This window comes from Convolutriloba macropyga, chromosome 6 (assembly GCF_964194025.1).
Source record: "Convolutriloba macropyga chromosome 6, txConMacr16.3, whole genome shotgun sequence".
Lineage (NCBI taxonomy): Eukaryota > Metazoa > Xenacoelomorpha > Acoela > Convolutidae > Convolutriloba > Convolutriloba macropyga.
The window spans coordinates 36055606-36076214 of NC_134473.1; the positions used below are offsets into that span (position 1 = coordinate 36055606).

The 20609-nt window shown below is 33.4% G+C and overlaps 1 protein-coding gene across 1 annotated transcript in view; it reads right to left on the bottom strand.

The window, feature by feature from the left end:
- Nucleotides 1-2922: 2922 nt before the first annotated feature.
- LOC142341645 (putative acyl-CoA dehydrogenase 6) overlaps nucleotides 2923-20609 on the bottom strand; it is a 55185-nt gene continuing 37498 nt past the window's right edge. The window contains exons 4-7 of the mRNA XM_075392758.1: nucleotides 9842-10089; nucleotides 9177-9336; nucleotides 5558-5766; nucleotides 2923-3029 (exon numbers count right to left, since the gene is read on the bottom strand). Of these exons, the coding sequence (XP_075248873.1) occupies nucleotides 5672-5766; nucleotides 9177-9336; nucleotides 9842-10089 (503 nt within the window). The 3' untranslated portion in view covers nucleotides 2923-3029; nucleotides 5558-5671. The remainder of the gene's footprint in view (nucleotides 3030-5557; nucleotides 5767-9176; nucleotides 9337-9841; nucleotides 10090-20609) is intronic.

Here is a 20609-nt window from a genome sequence, read left to right on the forward strand (position 1 = left end):
CTCCTTTAATCGGGAGGTGGGGATGATAAGTTCCCTAAGAATGCATAAAATGACATAATTAGAGGTTATTATATACCTCGAGGACCACAAATAAAAATACTTTAAGTGAAAAAAAAATACACCAATTGCAGTGCACTTTTCATTGACTTCTATTAGTGAACTGCCGCCCCACTTGAGATCAGCTGCTGATACTTGTGAATAAGAGAAACTTAGATAGCGCAGAACGAAAATATCAACGGCGTAAAATCAAAACATTGAAGCAAAAATTATCCATAAAGGAGACCAACACGTTTACAATAATTGCTTCAAACATCGCTCGAGAGCAATTAAAAATGCTTGCAATGCTATTTTTATCACTTATAATAATAGTTCGCATCACTGGTGGGGTCTATTGCTAGAGTCGGCAAGCTTCTGTTCAATTCAAGCGTAGTTATTGATTTCACATGTTCTCTTAACTACAACAGCTACTCGACCTTAACTACTCGACTTTCTACAACCCAACAGCTACAAGATGCAACAAGAAGCAATTACAACTCCAGCTGCAAAGAGTCCCAAACCAAGCTACACCCTGTTCAAGAAGGCCCTCTCCGCTATCCAAAGCGTGGGTCCGGAATCTTTGGCTTCCACCCAAAAAGCCAAGTATGCTAGTGACCATATCTTTGTGATAGTTAGAGTAGAGCTGGACAAGAACCTGGACGAGGTCAAGGCAGCAATCAACAAAACCTACCCGGCGAAGATGAGCCTAGTGCGAATTCAGAGCCTGGCCACCCAGGCACTAACCCGGCTAGTGCGAGCCTTCACAAGATGCGAGACCGCAAAGACCCTTCTGATCGACCGCGGCCTGATGAGCCGGCTCACCCATCGCCGATGTGAGGAGTCAAGACAAGCCCAGCCCTCTTCTCCTCCTTCTCCCAGACGTGATGTGGCGATCCAGTGCTATCGGTCACAAGGCGAACGCATGCACCCAAGAAGCCAGATGCAACAGATGTGGAGGCAATCACAATCTAGCCGAATGCACAGTCCCCAGAGCTAAACCCAAGTGCACCAACTGCAATGGAGACCACGCTGCCAGCTACAAGGGCTGCAGCAAAAACCAGGACGAGCTATCAGCATACCTGCCCATCACTGTGAGGACCTCCCTGAAATCCTCACAGCAGCCATCGAAACTGTAGCTGATGTCGTGATTAAGGCCAAGACTACCCGGTACACTGACTTCAACCCCAGCGAGTTCCCCCAGGAATGCAAAGACAGACAAGACCACCACCTCTCTGTTCTACTCCTCAAGCTCCTCAAAGTGCCTCCTGAACCTAACAAGCAAGACGACTCAGACTGCGACATGCCACCCATTGAAAAAGACTTCAACTACTGCTACCAACGACAACAACTACTGCGACTGAGCCCACAACTGTGATAGAGCGACTTATGAGAGCTGGGAATCCACAGCTCAAGAAGTTGCTGCTCAGACGAGCGAAACACACACACACACATCATCATCATCATCATTGATTTCACATGTTCTCTTAACCTACTCTTTCTATGTCTACTACCATTCACCCTGTCTTGTTTAGCTCATTCGTCCTAGTACCTCTGTCAAAGGGACACGCATTTGCCTGCGTACGAACACGTGGCAGATGTATTGATGTCATCTCGTTGATTCAGCACTTACCAGTATTTTCTGTCAAATGACATCAAGACTCAGGACACAAGCCTCGGCACAGGCCATGATACTTTAGTTCACAAATCTGAAGGCCTGGTTTAAATCAATGACTGAGGCTTAGTTCTCCATAGAACGCCAACCATTGAACAAGATGTAGTACCGAATGACATTACTTTATATCCACGAGACTCGGATTGGGCTGCACGGATCGAACTGTGTATTGGTGATTCGCGTGAATGAAGTTCGGTTGCACGAGTTAATACATTGTATCAGAGTAAAAATGGAAAGAGGACTTGCTGCTCTTATAATAGCGCACTTGGAGAGTCTATCTCAACTCCCATTAGTTAAAACTGACATGAAACAAATAACATAAACGAATTTTATCTCAGCGCCATTGAAACAAAGCTCGTGCCGCACTAGAGCGAGAATGCATCCACAGATTAGCTAAAACAAATTTATTTTTTTTGCGCTGAATATGCGTTGAACTCATACGAATGGGATTCGTCACAAGGTTGTTCGAATCGCGTTTCAACGTAGTCACACTGAAGCAAAAGTAGGATTCTTTGAATGTCAGGACAAACTCCGAGTCAACCGAATTAGCTCAACCCAGCATGTTGAACTATTTTCGAAAATTCAAGCCAAAAAATATTTATTCGGAGGTTGTTCATTTATTTGGTTGTTTATTACATATTTTATGAAGTGTTGCTGTCTTTGCCCAACGAGCAAAATCTATCAACTTAACGAGCTTCCTTGTTTTATATGCATTGTGGAAGCGTGACTTTCTTAGCGTCCCAAAAACATTTAACTTTCGTATTACAAAAATGACAGCATTTAACAGCTGCTGGATGTGTATGTACGCTATGATCATTTTAGATCTGTAAACTGGGAAACCACTGTTGCTATTTTGGTCAGCAATGACTCAAAAACCGGATTTTCGAACCTCATTGTTCCTCCATATCATTTCATCACAGACGTGTTCAATTGATTAAATTCAAGTGGTCACGTCACCACAGGACGACCTTTTTGTCAAATTCGGTCCAAAAATTTCTGGAGTAGCTGTAATTTAAAGGCCGAATTCAAGGTCACATGGCAACGTGCACGAAGTAGCCGAAATACGAAATTCGCTAACTCAAAAACTTGATTCCGATGGCGCTTACTTTCTGCAATTTGTCAGAATAGGTATCCCGGCTTTTCCTAAATCCTTGAGGCAATCAAATTGTTTTTTTTTTCATTTTTCAAATAATAAACTTCAATGCTTTTAAGCGTTCTTATTAAAAATCTTTTAGAAACTTAATGAATTATATGACAGCAAAAAAGAACTCAAGCACATTTCAAATTGTGTCTTTCGTAAATCACATTTACGCAATTATATAACATAGCTGGCAGATTGCCAGAAAATAGCCGCAATAGATTCGTAGATCTGCAGTCTAAAAAAACAGTAAAAAAGACAGACCGAAAAAATTCGTCTTTTCATTGAAGGCTGATATGTTATATTTTGATTAAAAATCTGTATAAGTTATTGCTGCCTCTATTAGCTGATCTCAAATAACATTCATTTAGAGAGACACACACCCATTCGACCTTAACTCTTTGAATTAAAGTAAATAAAAGTCAATTTCAAAGTGAGGAAGTCATTTTTGAGAGTGAGGTAAGTCAAAAGTGACCAAAAATTTAATCACGCGAATGAACAAAAAACTCGCTCCACTAAGAGCGAAAAATGACGTCACGCATGCAATTCAGTTGAAATTGCATGAACGAATGAACAAAAAGTGGCTGTGACGTCATATGGTCGTAACAAAAATCATGACGACGAAATAAAAAAACATAGCAGGACAAGTCCTGACGCACAATTCAAAGAATTTTCATTGACTAACCAGAAAACTAGACCTTGAACGGACAATGAATGGATTGGGAAAACCATTTAGAAAAAAATCCGATCCAAAAAATCGAAAAAACAGTAAAAATCAAAGTGAAATTGCCGCATGTGAACAAAAAACCACTAGCGACAAAGTGAATTTTTGTTCAAACACCGTTTTCTCACTCTACTTTAAATTTAGAGCGAAAAAATTTCACGCCGCAAAACCACTCGCTTTTTCGCTCCACTTCCTGTTTCGGCGTGACCAAAATCACTACTCCAATTTGACTTCAAAAATCATGAAAATGTGTGAACAGATCTTAAAAAAAAAACATAGCCGGAAGAATTCCGGAAACGACTCGAAGGAAAAAACGAACGCCCCTAACAAACATAAAACTTACTCTACTGATTGACCACAATAACTAACATAATGCTTATCCTACTGAATAACACTTGTCACTTTAAAACAAAAAAAAAGAAAAAGAACAATGAAAAAATAACTGACCAGAAAAGACGATAAAGCACGTGATAAAGATTTTACATTGAGTTGCAAGTTTAAAAACAACTTTTGGCAAAAACCCGTGAAATAGGTTAAGTTTAATTTTGTTGAAACACTGCTATTTGAGACAAAAACCAAACACAAATTTCAAGTAGAATAAACGTAGGTAAAAGAAAGGAGATGAAAAACAAAACCAAAAATATTTTCTGTAAAAAAACAAAAAAAATTGGCCACAAATAATGAATCAAATACCATTATGCTGAAATCAAATCATTATTTCAAAAAACTTTTAATACTACATCTGGTCAAGTGTCCACCAATCCAAATCATCGTTTATTTATATGAGTAAAAACGAAGAACGAAAAAAATAGAAAAAAAGTTAGTGTTTAAGAAAAGTTAGTGATATTTGTCATTGAAAAGTGCACTAAATATATTTCAACAAAACCTCTAGAAAAGCTCCTATCAAAAACTAGACCATTAAAAAATAGCAAAAAGCAGACAATCAGAAGAACTCAGCAAAAATTCCAAAAAAACACGAAAATTTGCGGAACTCTTCATAAAAGTTACTCAATTATCTTTAACAAAATGATTCAAAACTGAAATCAAAATCATCAACATGCATCAAGGACAACTAATTTGGACTATAGGCATCCCCAAATGCTATAAAAAAATTGAAGAACAAAGGGCATTTAAAAAAATTGAAAAAAAAATCATAGAAAAAATTGAGCTTTTTTTCAATTTCACGGGAGCACATAGACCCAAAATACGTTAATTGGAGTGAATTAGTACTGGAAGACTTCGAAAACAATAGGAAGGTTGAATAGGCTGAAAAATTTTTCTAAGTTTAGAAAAAAAAACGAAAAACAGCAAAAAATTAAGAAAAATAATTCAAAATTTTTCAGTTTATTGTCATTGTTCTAAACAAAAAAATCGTTTCCAACCTAAGAGAATGTAATCACTTGGTATCTAAAAACTCAGTTACTAAGATGCGTCTATTCAAAGCCATTACAAAGCATTATAACAAAATAAAACGCAAAAAATTGCTTAAATTCGCCTAAAATTCAGCAAAATAGCTGAAAAACCAGCAAAATGGCATAAAAATCTTATTAATGACCAAAAACTTGCGAATCACTATTAAAACAACCCTAAGCATCACACAATATCATAATCAGACCTCTAAACCAAAAAATAACAAAAAAACGGTTTTAAAAAGCCGCATGTGAACAAAAAATTTCGCTCGCTTAGAGAAAATTTTTTCACACATCAATTTATCGCTCTCAAAAACAGCGGTATGAACAAAAACCACTCTCTTTTCGCTCCACTCTTCAATTTTGTTCAGCACAAAAACCACTCCAAATTTTTTCACGCGTTTCATTTCCCGCTTTAAAAATCACTCCAATAAAATTGATTAAAAAAAAAGGACTTCTCCAATACTCCTCTTCGAGTCGTAAAAAAGACAGCGCCCCAATACAATTCAAATTCTTTGAATTGTAAAAAAACCAAGAGAAGGCCAATAATAGCCCCAGCTATCGCTGTGCGGCTATTAATAACTAAAACTATCTTTTCAAAAACTTCCTGCAGAACGATCTGATTTACCAACATGAAATATAAAATTTGGCTGAATTATCTGTTTAAAATAGCTGAGATCGATTCTCGAGATTCATGTAGATATCCCATTTTTCTTCTTTTGTGGCATTGGAAGCGTGCCCATATACTTGCAAATGATCTGAAGCATCACTTCGTCAGCACCAGCTCCTGAAACAATAACAATTTCAGCAATAACCCCCAGCCAAGCAAATCTATCAATTCCATCTGCCAGTCAGTTTGGGGACAAAAGCCTGGTGCTTTCACAAATTATTTGATTTAAAAACTTTATTTGATCTAATGAAATGCTAACTCATGCTAATTGAAATATATTTTTTCGGACTAGTAAACTATCAGAACTTATTTCTCGATATTATGAGAGCAAAGAGGCTCGGTAGTGCGAGTGCATCCCAGGTTGAGGTCCCAGACGGAAGCAAGTATGTCCAGACCGAAGATGAACACACGAGGGGGGCGTCGTGCGTTCAAAATTACATAGTCTGGAAACATCAAAAAACGCACGAAAGTCTGAACATGAACGCACGAAAGTCTGGTGAACGCACGAAAGTCTGGACATGAACGCACGAAAGTCTGAACATGATATATGATTTCTCGATCTGTTTTTTTCCTATAAAGAGGAATCCCAAGTAGAGACCAGAAGGCTAGCTAAGAGGGTCTGCCGAGACAAAAATTAATCTTGTGAGAACACAAAATTTTGCAAGATGAAAGGCTACCTTCCAAGATCTTACAAAACCGAAGGTTATATTGCAACATTTGTTTCGGTCGAGCTCTGTCCTGATTTGTTCTTTTTTGGCAGTTACGCCATCATCTCTTGCCGAAAGCATTTAGAAGCGAGTTGCCCAAATTGAATAATAGGTAAGTTTACCCAAATTTACAAAATAACAAACACTGCCTTAATTCATCAACCTTATAAAAATCGGTTAGCAAAATTAAACATACCCGGCAGATTGCCGGAAAATAGCCGCCGTTGATTCCAATAAGCATGATTGGGATTGAAATAACAGAAGATATTGAAAAAAAAAAGATTTTTGTACAAAAACATTTTCTTAAGAACGATTTATTTTGATGGCATTTCGTAGTTGAACATACTTCTGTTTCTTAGAGAGAGGCTACAGGGGCTACTATCAATAACAATAAGCATTAGTGATGGTAAAAAAAACTTATAGGAACGACGTTCAAATAGCGGGCATCTAAAATTGGGCTTTATGGGTTTATCCCGTTTCTATCTCTGACATCCATTTTTGTACTAACTCTGTTCATTTTGAATTGCTTGGCTGTTCAACTGATGTTCAAAATCACTTTTAGCAGAATGAGAGAAGAGAGAAACTAGCCTAGAGAAGTCAAAAAGATTTCACGCAAAATGTTGAAAAGGCGGCAAAATGAGGTAAAGCGAAACATTTTTTTATTCGACGAAGTAAAAAAACATAGCAGGACAAGTCCTGACGTACAATTCAAAAAATTTTCATTGAATTAACAAACAACTAGACCTAGAACGGACAATGAGTGAATTGGGAAAACCAATTCTAAAAAAAATGTCAGATGAAAAAAAAACAAAAAACAAAATGCTGCTAGGGAGAACAAAAAACCACTAGTGAGATATGTAATTTTGATTCTAACAGAAAACTAGGTCCAGAATGAGCTGTGAATGGATTGGGAAAACTATTAAGAAAAAAATCCGATCCAAAAAATCGCAAAAACAGTAAAAATCAGAGTGAAATTGCCGCATGTGAACAAAAAACCACTAGCGAGAAAGCGAATTTTTGTTCAAACACCGTTTTCTCACTCTACTTTAAAATTAGAGCGAAAAAAATTCACGCCGCAAAAGCACTCGCTTTTTCGCTCCATTTCCTGTTTCGGCTTGACCAAAATCACCACTCCAATTTGACTTCAAAAATCATGAAAATGTGTGAACAGATCTTAAAAAAAAGCCAGCGCCCCAATACAATTCAAATTCTTTGAATTGTAAAAAAAATAGGAGCGCTATAATAGCCGGCTGAGAAGATGAGGGCGGCTATTAAAAATTTAATTTTGCTCCATTATATTCGATTCATGACAAAACATTACGCTCGAATGCATAAGTTCTGCAGACCTATTTAATTAGTTATTGCTATTATTTTCAGAAAACTAATAACATAGCCGACAGATTGCCGGAAAATAGCCGCCGTTGACGCACTCGACGCAAATCGGGATTGAAATAGAAAAAGAAAAGAAGGAAGAGATTGAAATTGACCAAATCTTTTTCAAAAAATTTCAAAAATTGTTCTAATTCAGTGTGCAGTTTAGGTTACATTCTAAACCTATACTAATTCTAAAATGAAGGGTATTAAACTTAATGCTAATATCAGCTAGCAATCGCTCTAATGAACTTTCATAAACTAATGCACTATGGCTTACCGACCGGGCTTTATCGGTTTATCCCGTTTCTTTTACTTTGCTCTTTTGACTTTGACTGTATTCACTATATTGCATAATTCAATGTCTAAAAAAAATTAAAATCCATTCAGTTGAAACAGTGAGTGAAGTAAATCAGAAGTCGAACGTAAAAATCCTGACTTATGTAAAACGAAAACGTGATCAAAAGGTTAAGCGAATTAAAAAAACATAACAGGACAAGTCCTGAATTAAAATCCAAAGAAATAATTTAGCTTTGACATGACAAAAAAATAAGCCGCGTTAGATGTCCAATGAGAACAATTAGTTTGGCGTCATTGAAATTTAGCAATTTTAACACAAGAACAAAAAACAAGCAACACTAAAAAATCAGATCTGCTTTTCAAAGACATAGTCAAAATCAAAAAAACGACTTCTCAGAACTCATGCCACTAATTAAATTCCCTTGTTTCTCAGTATCAACCAATGAAACCTATCATTAATGAGGTTATGCGATAAAACAGCAATAAGTTCAATAAATACTTGCAAAACTCAAAAAAATCAAGGAAAACTATCAATATTGAGACAAAGAAATAAGATAATAAAGTTAAGAGCAAAAACTCGCAAAACTCAAAAGTTCTATAATATTTCTTGAAAACAATTGATGTCAAAGTCATAGAAGGCATCAGCTTTGAACAGAAACTATTTCATCGACTAAAATAACCCCATAAACTCTGAACATCAATTAGGTTCTTTTGCGCCTCATTATCAACCAATGGGACGTGTTATTGATGATACTTAGTCGTAAGACAACAAAAATAATTTTTGAAAGTGCGCAAAATCAAATATTCTTTAATGGTTTTTGACAAAAAAGTGTTCAGGTCATAAGTTACAGCTGCCCCTTGATTAAATCTAACAATTTCAACTAGGCGCAATTAGAACATATTTATCAAACTAGAAGCACTCCAAGAAAAGAAACTCTGAAAACAGAAGTCGAATTGACGCACGTGAAAAAAAACTTCTCTAGTTTGAAAAAAATTACGCATTAAACCTACTCTAATTTTCGCTCCCTTTAGTACTTCAGCGTGACTAAAATCATCACTCTAATTTGACTTCTCACTGACGTGAAAAAGCCGAAAAACGTTTGAACCGGGCAACAATTTGGGACCAGGCAACAATTTGTGGAAATATACCGATGGAAAGTAGTCGTAAATCCCTGAATGCCCTGTTCACGTGTGTCTCCTTGGAGTAGCCCATGCCTCCCCAAAACTGCAGACATGTATCTGCCACTTCCCTGCTCACCCTTCCGGCCTTTAGTTTCACCATAGACGCCAGTTTGGTCACGTCGTAACCCTTAACACATCACTTCATCAAAACCACTAAAGAAAGCAGTTTATTCATTTACCAATCTGTAACAAAAGCTGCATTCGAAAACACTGTCACATTAGGACCATCGTCTTGTAACTCGTTTGGGTAGAAAAAGTAAAAACAAATTTCGTTTGCTAAATATGCTTCAAACTTGTCAGCAAGTGGTGCATTAACACGTATTCGTATTTTGGAGAAAGTTCTTCCGCGATGAGTCTTGAACTCAAGGTCTTGTTAGATGTCAAAATTTTAATAAGTCTTACTGTTCCAAGTAACACAAAACTTTCGGTCTCAGCAAAATCAAAAGAACCTTTAACAGAATGCTACTGGTTCCAATTAATTTCTTGCAGCTCTAACAAAATTTTATACCAATTTTCGCCAATAAAAATTTATAGTTCGCAGAGTGGGCAGCGACTTAGCAACCTACGAATCACATGCGCTGAAAAATTTTAAGGATGCTTAAATTAAAAATTGATAACTTAGCATGACAAACCTGTTGATAAAGGCCTACACATCTGTAAATGGATGACCGCAGCATCTCCACCTCCGTTTCCAACTCAGCCAGTCTGAAGTGGATGTACTGATTGTGGAGGAGAGGCTTTCCAAAAGACTTCCTCTCGCTCGTGTACTCAACCGTGTCTTTGATCAGTCTGAACAGGGTCTCAACTATACTCGCCGCACCCCAGATCCGCTCTTCTTGGAACTGCATCATTTGATAGACAAAACCCAGTCCTTCTTCCCCTAAATCAAATAATCACTTAAAATGTTATTACTATAAAAGGTTTACATGAGTGGAGCTTAAACGACTTAACTTTGGTCACGTGATTTTTTAAAGTATTTTTCTGTTTGATTATCTTCTAATTATTCAAGGTGGAATGACAAAAAAAATCGGTTCTCATTTCAACAATGCGTTTGGTATTTTGCAGACCACGAAAAACGCTAGAAACGAATATTTAAAAAACCTATCAAGTAATCAAATAAAATTCCTAACATTACATTACCATTGCTGAACTTTCTTTGTTCTATATTTACGCTATGTATCAAGCAAGATATAATCACGGCAAGTCGAACTAATCGAAGAGGGGGGTGGTGTTGCAATGTTTCTGAGAAACTGTCTAGAATACGAAAAGCAAAGTTTTCCCCTCAATATTGAGCAAATAGTTTTGCTAAAGGCAAATGAAAAGATTTTGCAATCTCTTAGGTTGTTAATAAACCACCTAATATGAAAACGATGGTTTCTCAAAAGGAAAAGAAAGATTTAATACTGAATACTTAATGCTGACGCCGAAAAACATGAATGAAGAAACAACACTGGATGGCGACTTTAACATCGACAAATAATGAGTTGAAAAAATGGTACCAACAATTGTTACGCTTTCATCAACTGTTAGTTGAAAACAACGAATCAACTCGAGTAACTGCTCATACCCAAACTTGCTTTGAACGTTTTTAAGACAGGCGAAGAGAATTTTTTATCTGTTGGAACTCTTCTAAGTGAACAAAGTGATCATTATATTTTATAATGTAGCCTTGGAATTACATCAACAATTGCTGAGTTCGATGAAAAATTGGAAAATCGCAACCCTAAAAAGCTTGCAAATACAGACAAAAGCTGAAAAAGTCTTATAATCAACCGAATATATCTCGGTTGAAGAAATTAACAAAAAAGATAAAGTAATCGACCGATTTGTGCCTATACGTTGTGTTCATGCACAAAAAGAGAAAGTCTTGGGTGAGCATTTATCTCAAAAACCAATCAAAAACAAGATATTTCGATACCAAAATACAAACGCAACATCTCTGATTAGGGTCAGACACACAATAGAAAAGAATAAAAAAAATTGAGTATTTAAGGAAATTAGAATTGAAGAAAACAGACAATAAGAAAATTTCCAACGATTTTCCAGCGAACTATTCTCCACTTATAAGAATTGGAAAGGAAAATTCTATCACCAGACTTTGGCGTGAATGTTGTTGTCACGTTTTTCATAAATGCTGGCAATAAGTTCTGTACGATGAATGAGGCGGAAGAAAGATGCAACGAACTAAAAAAGACCTTGTCATTGTTTGTTTTTTGTACCAAACTGACAAAAGGACTTTCAGAATGAATGAATAAATCACCACACTTTGACTAGAATGGCTTTAAAACGTTTTGTTATTAATGCTGGCAAGAAGTTATGTACTATGAATGAGCGGGAAGAAAGATACAACGAACTAAAAAAAAGGTTTTCGTCCTTTGACTTGTAGCAAACGGATGAGAGGAAAGTTAACAAAATTGTCAAAAAAACTAAGTAAAAACTCAGTTCGCCATGATTGCTTCAGTCTCAAAGTGTTAAAATTCTCCGCTCCAACAAAGGATATCGATGCTAAGGTAGGAGCACGTAGCATTGTGTCCACCACTTCTACAATAGCATAGATATGTAAATTTTCCAAATTGTTTTAATAAGTAAAAGTGCAAGCAATTCTCCGAAAGGAAATTGTTTTGATCCAAACATATTTGTCCAATAACTCTTTTACCGGCCATCAATAAGGTTTTGATAGAAGTTGCTTTTTAAACGTGTGCTTAACTTTTCGTGGAAACATTCTCTTTTGTGCGTTGATCAGAACGGATTCAGAAGAAACCAGTCCTTTACTGATGCCTCAAAGTAACTAATTTCCACGATTTTATTGTCAATGTTGTCCGCGCTTTACATTTACACTGCCAGCGTTTAATGGCTTATTGGTTAAATTATTCAACCGACGAAGTAATTTAAAAATAAGTTGTCAAATGTTTTTTTTCATGGAATTAAAAGCAATTTACAAAAACAAAAACGGAAATACTTGAATTACTTTTGGTTCCAAATATTTTAAAGAAATGCATAAAACGTAAAAACACTGAGGGATTTTTTTAAAAAAATTATTTGTCTAATTTGTCATCGATTCTGAGTAGTGGGGAAAAGGGGCCCCGTGCACAGCACCCCCCCCCCCCCCTATTTCACCCCTAAAAATACCCCACCTGTTTTTTTTGGCCTTATCGGACCAATTTTTTTCATATTAGAAAAAAATGGTATTTTCAAGCACTTTTCGACTCGTATTCACACTTCGTGCGAATACTCGTCTCAAAGTGCTTTTTTTAACACTGTTTAATTTAGAGTACAAATCCAATTCAAATCTTTATCAGCGAATTAATCTTTATCAGTGAATTTACCAATCATGCTTTTCCCTCTTAAATATCTAAATTTTACAAACTGTATAAAAATAGTATTTACACTTCATTCGAATATTCGACTCAAAATGCTTTTCAACATTACCCTAGAACATAGTTCAAATCTTAATCAATAACCGCATCGCAGATATTATATTTATAAATGTGTTCTCTAAATTGATTTCTAGTATGACCGAATCTATATCTATGAAGGTAAATACACAACTTACATTTTGCATTTCTAAATCTAAAGAAAGAAATATGTTTATAACCATTACACATCTTACAAGTTATATATAAATCAGGATTTTTATAATGTTCCTCTAAATGCCCAATATAATTTTTTACTTTAACTAAACTATTACATATATAACAACTATATTCTAATTCTTTACAATTTTCACATTTTTTCCAAGGTTTATTTTTGCAGTTATTGCATTTCATTTTTATATTGTCGAAAAATTATAAAATTTTCCCCAATAAAATACACCATGTCCCACTCAACTAAAACTAGTGTCCCGAGTATAAACTTCTGTGATATCTGTGATCTAGAATTTGAAACGAAGAAAGAGTTATATAAACATCAATCTTATGATCCTAAACATAAGGAACTATTAGAGAAAATGTTTGCTTCTGATCTGCGAAGCAGTTCAACGAAGTTGTTTGACAAATTCACTGATTCTGACGATGGATTACTCTATGTTAGACCTGGAACTGAAACTGGAACTAAAACTGATACTAAGACTGAAACCGAACCCGAATCTGAAGTTCCATCGGCGAAGCCGTTTCACGGATCAGAGAATCTCGGATGTTGGGTTTGCGGCAATAAGTTTAAAAATCAGATTGGTTTGCAAACTCATATGAATAAACATTGGAGAGAAAACGTTAGCTTAGACGAAAATTATAATATTAAATCTAGCTTTAATCAAAGACAGTTATATATTACTAAATCTAATAATAGTTTAATCAAGGATATTAATGAACCAGTAGATTACATATTAGACGAGTTCAAACCATTTAAATCATATAAATATAAAGTTACTGCTAATTGTTTATATAAAAAGAGAGACTCAGAAGAAGAAAAGACTGTTAATATAAACTTTAGAACAGATGAATATATGACTAAAGATCATCGATTAGATCTAAACCAATGGCTTGATCATGTTAAAGAAATATATGAAGGCCGTGGATATGATTATGAATTTATTGGAATAACAGACATGCAAATAAGTATAGAAAGGACTAAACCATCATTAGGATCTTATATAGAACTATCATTCGACCTAAAAGATAAAACAAATGCGATTTTAAATATTAGGAACAATAAATTTAACTGTCTACGATTATGTATTACAGCTGCATTGCATCCTGCGGCCAGAAATGCTACTAGAGAAAATAAATATATTGATAACCTAGTCGAAGACTGGGAAGATAATGAACATGCACATAATTATTTAACAAAAATTCAAAATAAGTATAATATTAATATTTGGTTTTACAGACCAATCCCAGGCTCAGCCAAAGTAGAGCTATTAGAGAAATGCATAGATTTTGTTAAAGATCGTAAGAATGTTCGAATACTAACTTGGGGTGAACATGGTGGAACGTGGTCGAAGACCCATTGTGCTCTAATTAAAAATATAGAGGTGTTATTAGAAAGACCTAATGCTAAACACGCAAAGTTTTGGTTTTGTGATAATTGCACCTATTGGTTGAGTTCTCAACATAAATATGAAACTCATGAATGCTGTGTACAAATCAAGCCAAAGATTGTATGCCCTAAATTAAAACAAATCAAATTCAAGAATCAACATAAACAACAAGAAGTAAAGAATGTTATCTTTGCCGATATTGAATGTTACATGAAAGGAACAGATCAAAAGATTGGGGATAACACATATAAAATATCTGAGCATGTACCTATAGCTACTGGCTATAACTTAGATACTAACTATGTTTCATATTTTGGCTCTAGCTGTATTAAATATTTTGTTAAAGATTTATTAGAGATAGAATCAACTCATAGTATTAAATCTAATAAAACAATGGTATTTACAGAAGAAGATAAACAGTATCATAATGCCACTAAAATTTGTCATATTTGTAATAAACCTTGTATTAATAAAGTTAGAGATCACTGCCACCAAACTGGTAGATATAGAGGCCCAGCTTGTAATATTTGCAACTTAAACTATAGACAACAAAACTTCATCCCAGTAATATTTCATAATGGTAAAGGCTACGACTTCAATCTATTATTTAATGAGCTATTTAATCAGAATAATAGTAAGAGAAGAGTTGATATATTACCTAGTACTAATGGTAAAGCCAGAATGTTTAGAATAGGTGTTTTAAAGTTTATAGATAGTTATAGTTTCATGACAATGTCTCTTGAAAAGATGGCAAATATTTATGGTGTTAAAAGTAAAACATTATACCCTTATGAATACTTTAAAGATGAGAATAGCTATAATAATAATTTAGGTAATCTATCAATACAAGACTTTAGATCATCGCTGACAACTAAGTTACCAACTCAAGCAGATGTTGATAGCTTTAATAATTCTAATAGTAATAAAACGGGTAAAGAATTAACATTAGAGTACATGGAAAATGATATATTTATATTACAGCACTGCTTCAATCTATTTGTTAAGTTAAACATAAATACATATAAACTCAATCCTCTACATTATATTAGTCTACCAGGTTACAGCTTCGACTGTTTTCTAAAACTAAGTGAAGTTGAATTAGATACAATACAAGATGAACAAATGCTAAAAGACTTCATTGGAGCAATGAGAGGTGGTATATGCGGTGTTTTTGGTAATAGAAAAATAAACAAAAATGAAAACAGAAAGTTGTGGTACATCGATGCTAATAACTTATATGGTTCCGCACTAATGCAAAAGCTACCATATAAAGATTTCAGCTTTAGTGACATAACCATAGACGAAGTGTTAAACACTGATGATGATAGTGATTATGGTTATTGGCTTATCTGTGATTTAGAATACACCAATGAATGTAAAGATAAAACAGCAAAATTCCAATCATTACCCCATAAAAGAGAAGTAGAGAACAATGAACTAGGATGCAAACAAAGACCTTCAACTTCATCAAAAAGTGAGAAACTAGTATTAGATCAGAATAATAAATATAAATATCCAATACACTATCGAATGTTAAAATTTGTTGTTAAGATGGGTATAAAGGTTACTAAAGTCCATAGAATAATTAAATTTAAACAAGATTATATTATTAGAGACTATATTGAGCTTAATACTAAAATGAGAACCGAAGCTAAAACTGAACCTGAGAAAGATATATTTAAGCTAATGAATAATTCCTTGTTTGGTAAAAGTTGTGAGAATCCATTAAAGTATTTAGAAGCTAAGATTCTAACTGATGATTATGAAATACTTAAAGCTGTTAGTAAACCAACATGTAAAGATGTAATTAGATATGATAATTATACTCTAATAGAATTCTATAAAAAGGAAATACAATATGATAAACCGATATATTTAGGCTCAACTGTATTAGAACTTAGTAAACTCCACATGTATGAATTCTTTTACAATGTATTACAACCATCACTTAAAGATCTAATGCTACACTATATGGATACTGATAGTTTTGTATTAAGTTTTACTGAAGGTAGTATTGATAATAAATATATGGACTTAAGCAATCTCGAAGTTCCAATCAAAACCAATAATAAAGTACCAGGCAAATTTAAACATGAATTAGGAAGTAAAGAGATAGAAGAATTCATAGTATTAAAACCAAAGACCTATAGCTTTAAACACTTCTGTGCAAAAGAGAAAGGAATAAAGAAAGAGAACAATGGTAAACATGAAGACTATTATAACGCCTTAATGGATGATAAAGAAAGAATTGTAGATGAATGTAGAATACAAAAAGTAGGAGATAAAATGACCACAATAAAAACTAGTAAAAGAAGTCTAAATAACTTTGATGATAAAAGATGTTATGTGAATAATATTACTAGCTATCCTCTTGATGAGAATCTATATCTATTCAAAAGAGATTTAATAAAAATGATCCGCGAACAAGCTCCGCTTGTGGTAAACCAATCGGGTTCACCGATAAAACTAAATCTAGAGCTAGACAAAGACAAAGATCTACTGATTAATAATATTCAAGATCTAACTATTAATGATGATAGAAAGTTAATTGAAGCTGCTATTGTATTATATAATGAGTTGTATAAATAAAAAATAATTATGAATTTAATTCTTTCATTACATCCATAGGGTTGGTAGTTAGTATATTATAAATCATCATCTGAGCCATATATATTCCCATAATGTCTTCCTTAATTGTAGCTTCAGCTATTATCTTTTTATTATATTCTAGAAACTTTATTATCTTCCACGGATTTAAGTTTTCCTGTTTTACATATTTAGAATAAGTTGAAATTATTAAATCATCATGATTTGGTTCCTTAATATGATCAGGGAACCTGCTTCGCAGATCAATAAACTCATCTATAGTATTACAACGTCTTTTACAAGCTAAACATCTTTTTAGGTTAAGAGAGAAACTATTTTTATTATCCATTTTAGTTTTATGATTATAATTTTTCAATATATCAAAAATGACTAAACTAGACACACTTATAGAATTAAATTATTTAGAAAAACAAAACAGAAAGAATAGACTAGAAGATAAATTAAAACAACAAGAATATTATGGTGAAATAGAAGAGTTATTTGATCCTTTAACTAAAACACTAAATGCAAACAATGAAACAAGCAATAGATTGGCAAAATCAAGAGTTGGATAAACAAACTAAGATGATCGAACAAGCTGGTTTTCAGATAGGAGAAGCCGCTTCTCAGATGGGTGAAACCGCTTCACGAATCCAGGAAGCTGGTTCCCAGATCAGTGAAAACACTTCTAAGATGGGTGAAACTGCTTCGCAGATTAATGAAACGTTAAAGGGGACCATAGAGGAAACTCAAGAAATAGCACCAGTTTTTGTTGATACAAAGATAGCCAAGAATCTTCATAAAATGGGTACTCAAACTAATCCTCAATTAAAATTAAATCTTGTAGATTTGCCTACTAGAAGATACAAAATGAATGGTGTTGATATAAACCTAGAGCAGGGTGCATTTTTAGTTAGGGATAATATATACGAATTCTCAGAAGGATTTATTGAATTTCTCACTAACCCAAATGTAACATATAACGATGATATCGAAGAAGATGAAAACAAAATTAAAAGGTTTTTAAAGGATATTAGATATGATTTAGGAAAAGCGGATAAGAAAAGCGCTAGATATAGAACAATAAAACGTATAATGGGGGCAAAAGATGATGTATATGGTAGGGGACTAAATAGCAACCCAAATAATCAACGGAGTTGCCATTTAAATCAGCGTAGCTGTGACTTCGTCAATGGTTTAATAGAAAGACTAGAATTATTAATACTAGAAACAAAAGCTGGTCATGATGGATTATATGACGAAATGCTAGATATATCTAAGCAACTATTATCTATGAATATTATTAATCAAGAACAACTAGATAATTTTGTTTTTAACTATGGTAAATGCAGGGTAAACACCTGGCTACGCCCATAATGATGGAACAACAACAACTCCTAGCTAAAGAAGTATTTAGTCCTCAAATAACAAAGTTTAGAAGAGAAAGAATAATACCATTATATAAAGATGAAACATGGTCAGCTGATTTAATTGATAAGTCATCTTTAAGTAAATACAATAATAATTATAAGTTTATATTAACAGTTATAGATATATTCACAAAATATGCATGGGCTATTCCATTAAAGAATAAATCTGGTTTATCTATAACTAATGGCTTTAAATTAGTATTAGGCGAAAATCCACAAGGTGGCTCTGAAAGTAGAAAACCAGAAAAGTTATGGGTAGATAGAGGTAGTGAGTTTTACAATAAAACATTTAAATCTTTACTTAAAGAATATGGAACCGGCAAAGCCGCTTCGCAGATAGAACTATATTCTACTTATAGTGATTTAAAAGCTGTGTTTATAGAGAGATTCAATAGAACATTATTACACATAATAAATAAACCTATGTTCATCAATGGTGATGGTAATTGGGTAAATATACTAAATGATGCAGTCTTAACATATAACAATAACATTCATTCAACAATTAATATGACACCAGTTGATGCTTCTAATAATCCTGATAAGGTTAAATACACTTTTAATTTTAAGAATATTAAGCCAAAATTTAAAGTTGGTGATTATGTTAGAAACGCAGATAAACGTAATATCTTCTCTAAAGGTTACACTTCTAATTGGAATAGAGAACTGTTTAAAGTTAATGAAGTTCTAAAAACACAACCACCAACATATAAGATAGAAGATATTAATGGAGAGATAATAGAAGGTAAATATTATGAACAGGAACTATTGAAATCTGAGTTTGATTTTGAATCTAATAATAAAGTTTTGGAATCATTAAATATATTTCCTAAAATAAATAATGACAAGAAACAGATTCAATCAGGCTAAAAATCAATCAGGGAACTCACTTCTCGGATTAACATCAACAATCAGCTCCGCTGACCGTTGGCACAACCTAACACTAAGTAAGGCTCGTGGGTTATTCCTAGAAGATAATGATAATATTGACATGAAGGATACCTATAAAATTACAAATGTACATCCTCCGTTAGATGAAAAGGATGTGGTTAATAAAGAGTATTGTGACAATAACTTATTATCCTCTTCTAATAAAATAGAAATCTTAAGTAGAAACATAACTGAACTAAGAAAAGGTGATTTTGATAAAGTTACAACTAAAACATTACAACTAAATGAAACACAAGTTAATGAAAATCTAATTAAAGAATTCATTAAATCAGCAAATGAAGTCACAAATGTTGTTAACTTTTGAAATAAAGTTGCTGCTGATACTATCTCTAAATATAATCAATTAAAACAAGAGATTGATAATAATAAGTTTAATCAGAATGTTACCAACATACATTTAGATGATATGTTTACTAATGGTCTAAGGGAAATGAAAGAATACAATAAATCTCTTAGAGGTGTTATAGTAATATATATAATTTCTATACTTTTACGAAGTAAGTTACTTGATAATAAAGAGAAAGACAGACTTGAGATGCATTATGGATTTAAACAAGAAGATATAACGAAAGAAATAGAAAGTTTTTTCACTAATGAAAATGACCAATCTACGAAGTAGTTTCACTGATCCAACAGCACCGAGTGAGAGCTTACTGTATCCAGATTTATCATCAGTATCGGAACGGTTGATGCGCGAAGCTGCTGCTGTCAATGAACAGCAGATAAATGAAAAGATTCAAGCTAATAATAAATTTAACAATAATATTAACATTATAAAAGATATTAGAAATTATTATGAAACTGAAATTAATAATTATAATAAGAAGTTAAGTAGATATAAAAATTATATTAACGTAGCTGAGATAACAGAAATACTATTATCATCAATTGCAACAACAGCAACAACAACATCAGTTGCATTAACAGGTATAGGATTACCTTATTCTATACCCACAGCTTTTGCTACAGCAACTGTTTGTGGTTCATTATCAAAAACAATTAATACTAAAATAAGAAATAAAATTATAAAGTATTCACAAATGTATATTCTAGCTAAACAGTTTAGTGATAAATTTAATAAACTATATACTAAATCAATGAATGATAATAAAATAGATAATGATGAATATAATGAATTAGTCAAGGTATATGAGGATTATAAGAAGAACAAGAAAAATAAATTAAGTGTTTTTTTAAACTAAAGTTATTAGTTTTTAGTAATAACAATGTCTTTAGTAATAATAATATTAGTATAAATATATACCGATAATCATAAACATAAACATAAATATAATCATAATCAAATAATTATCTTTTCTTTGTACCTAAGTATAAACTTCTTCCTTTTTGTACTACCTTTATACCTTCACCAGTAGTTGCAAATTTAATTAAATCAGGTGTGGCTGATAAAGCAGCTCTAGGTTTTCTAGATGCCGCTGCAGTTCCTATTTTACTTGC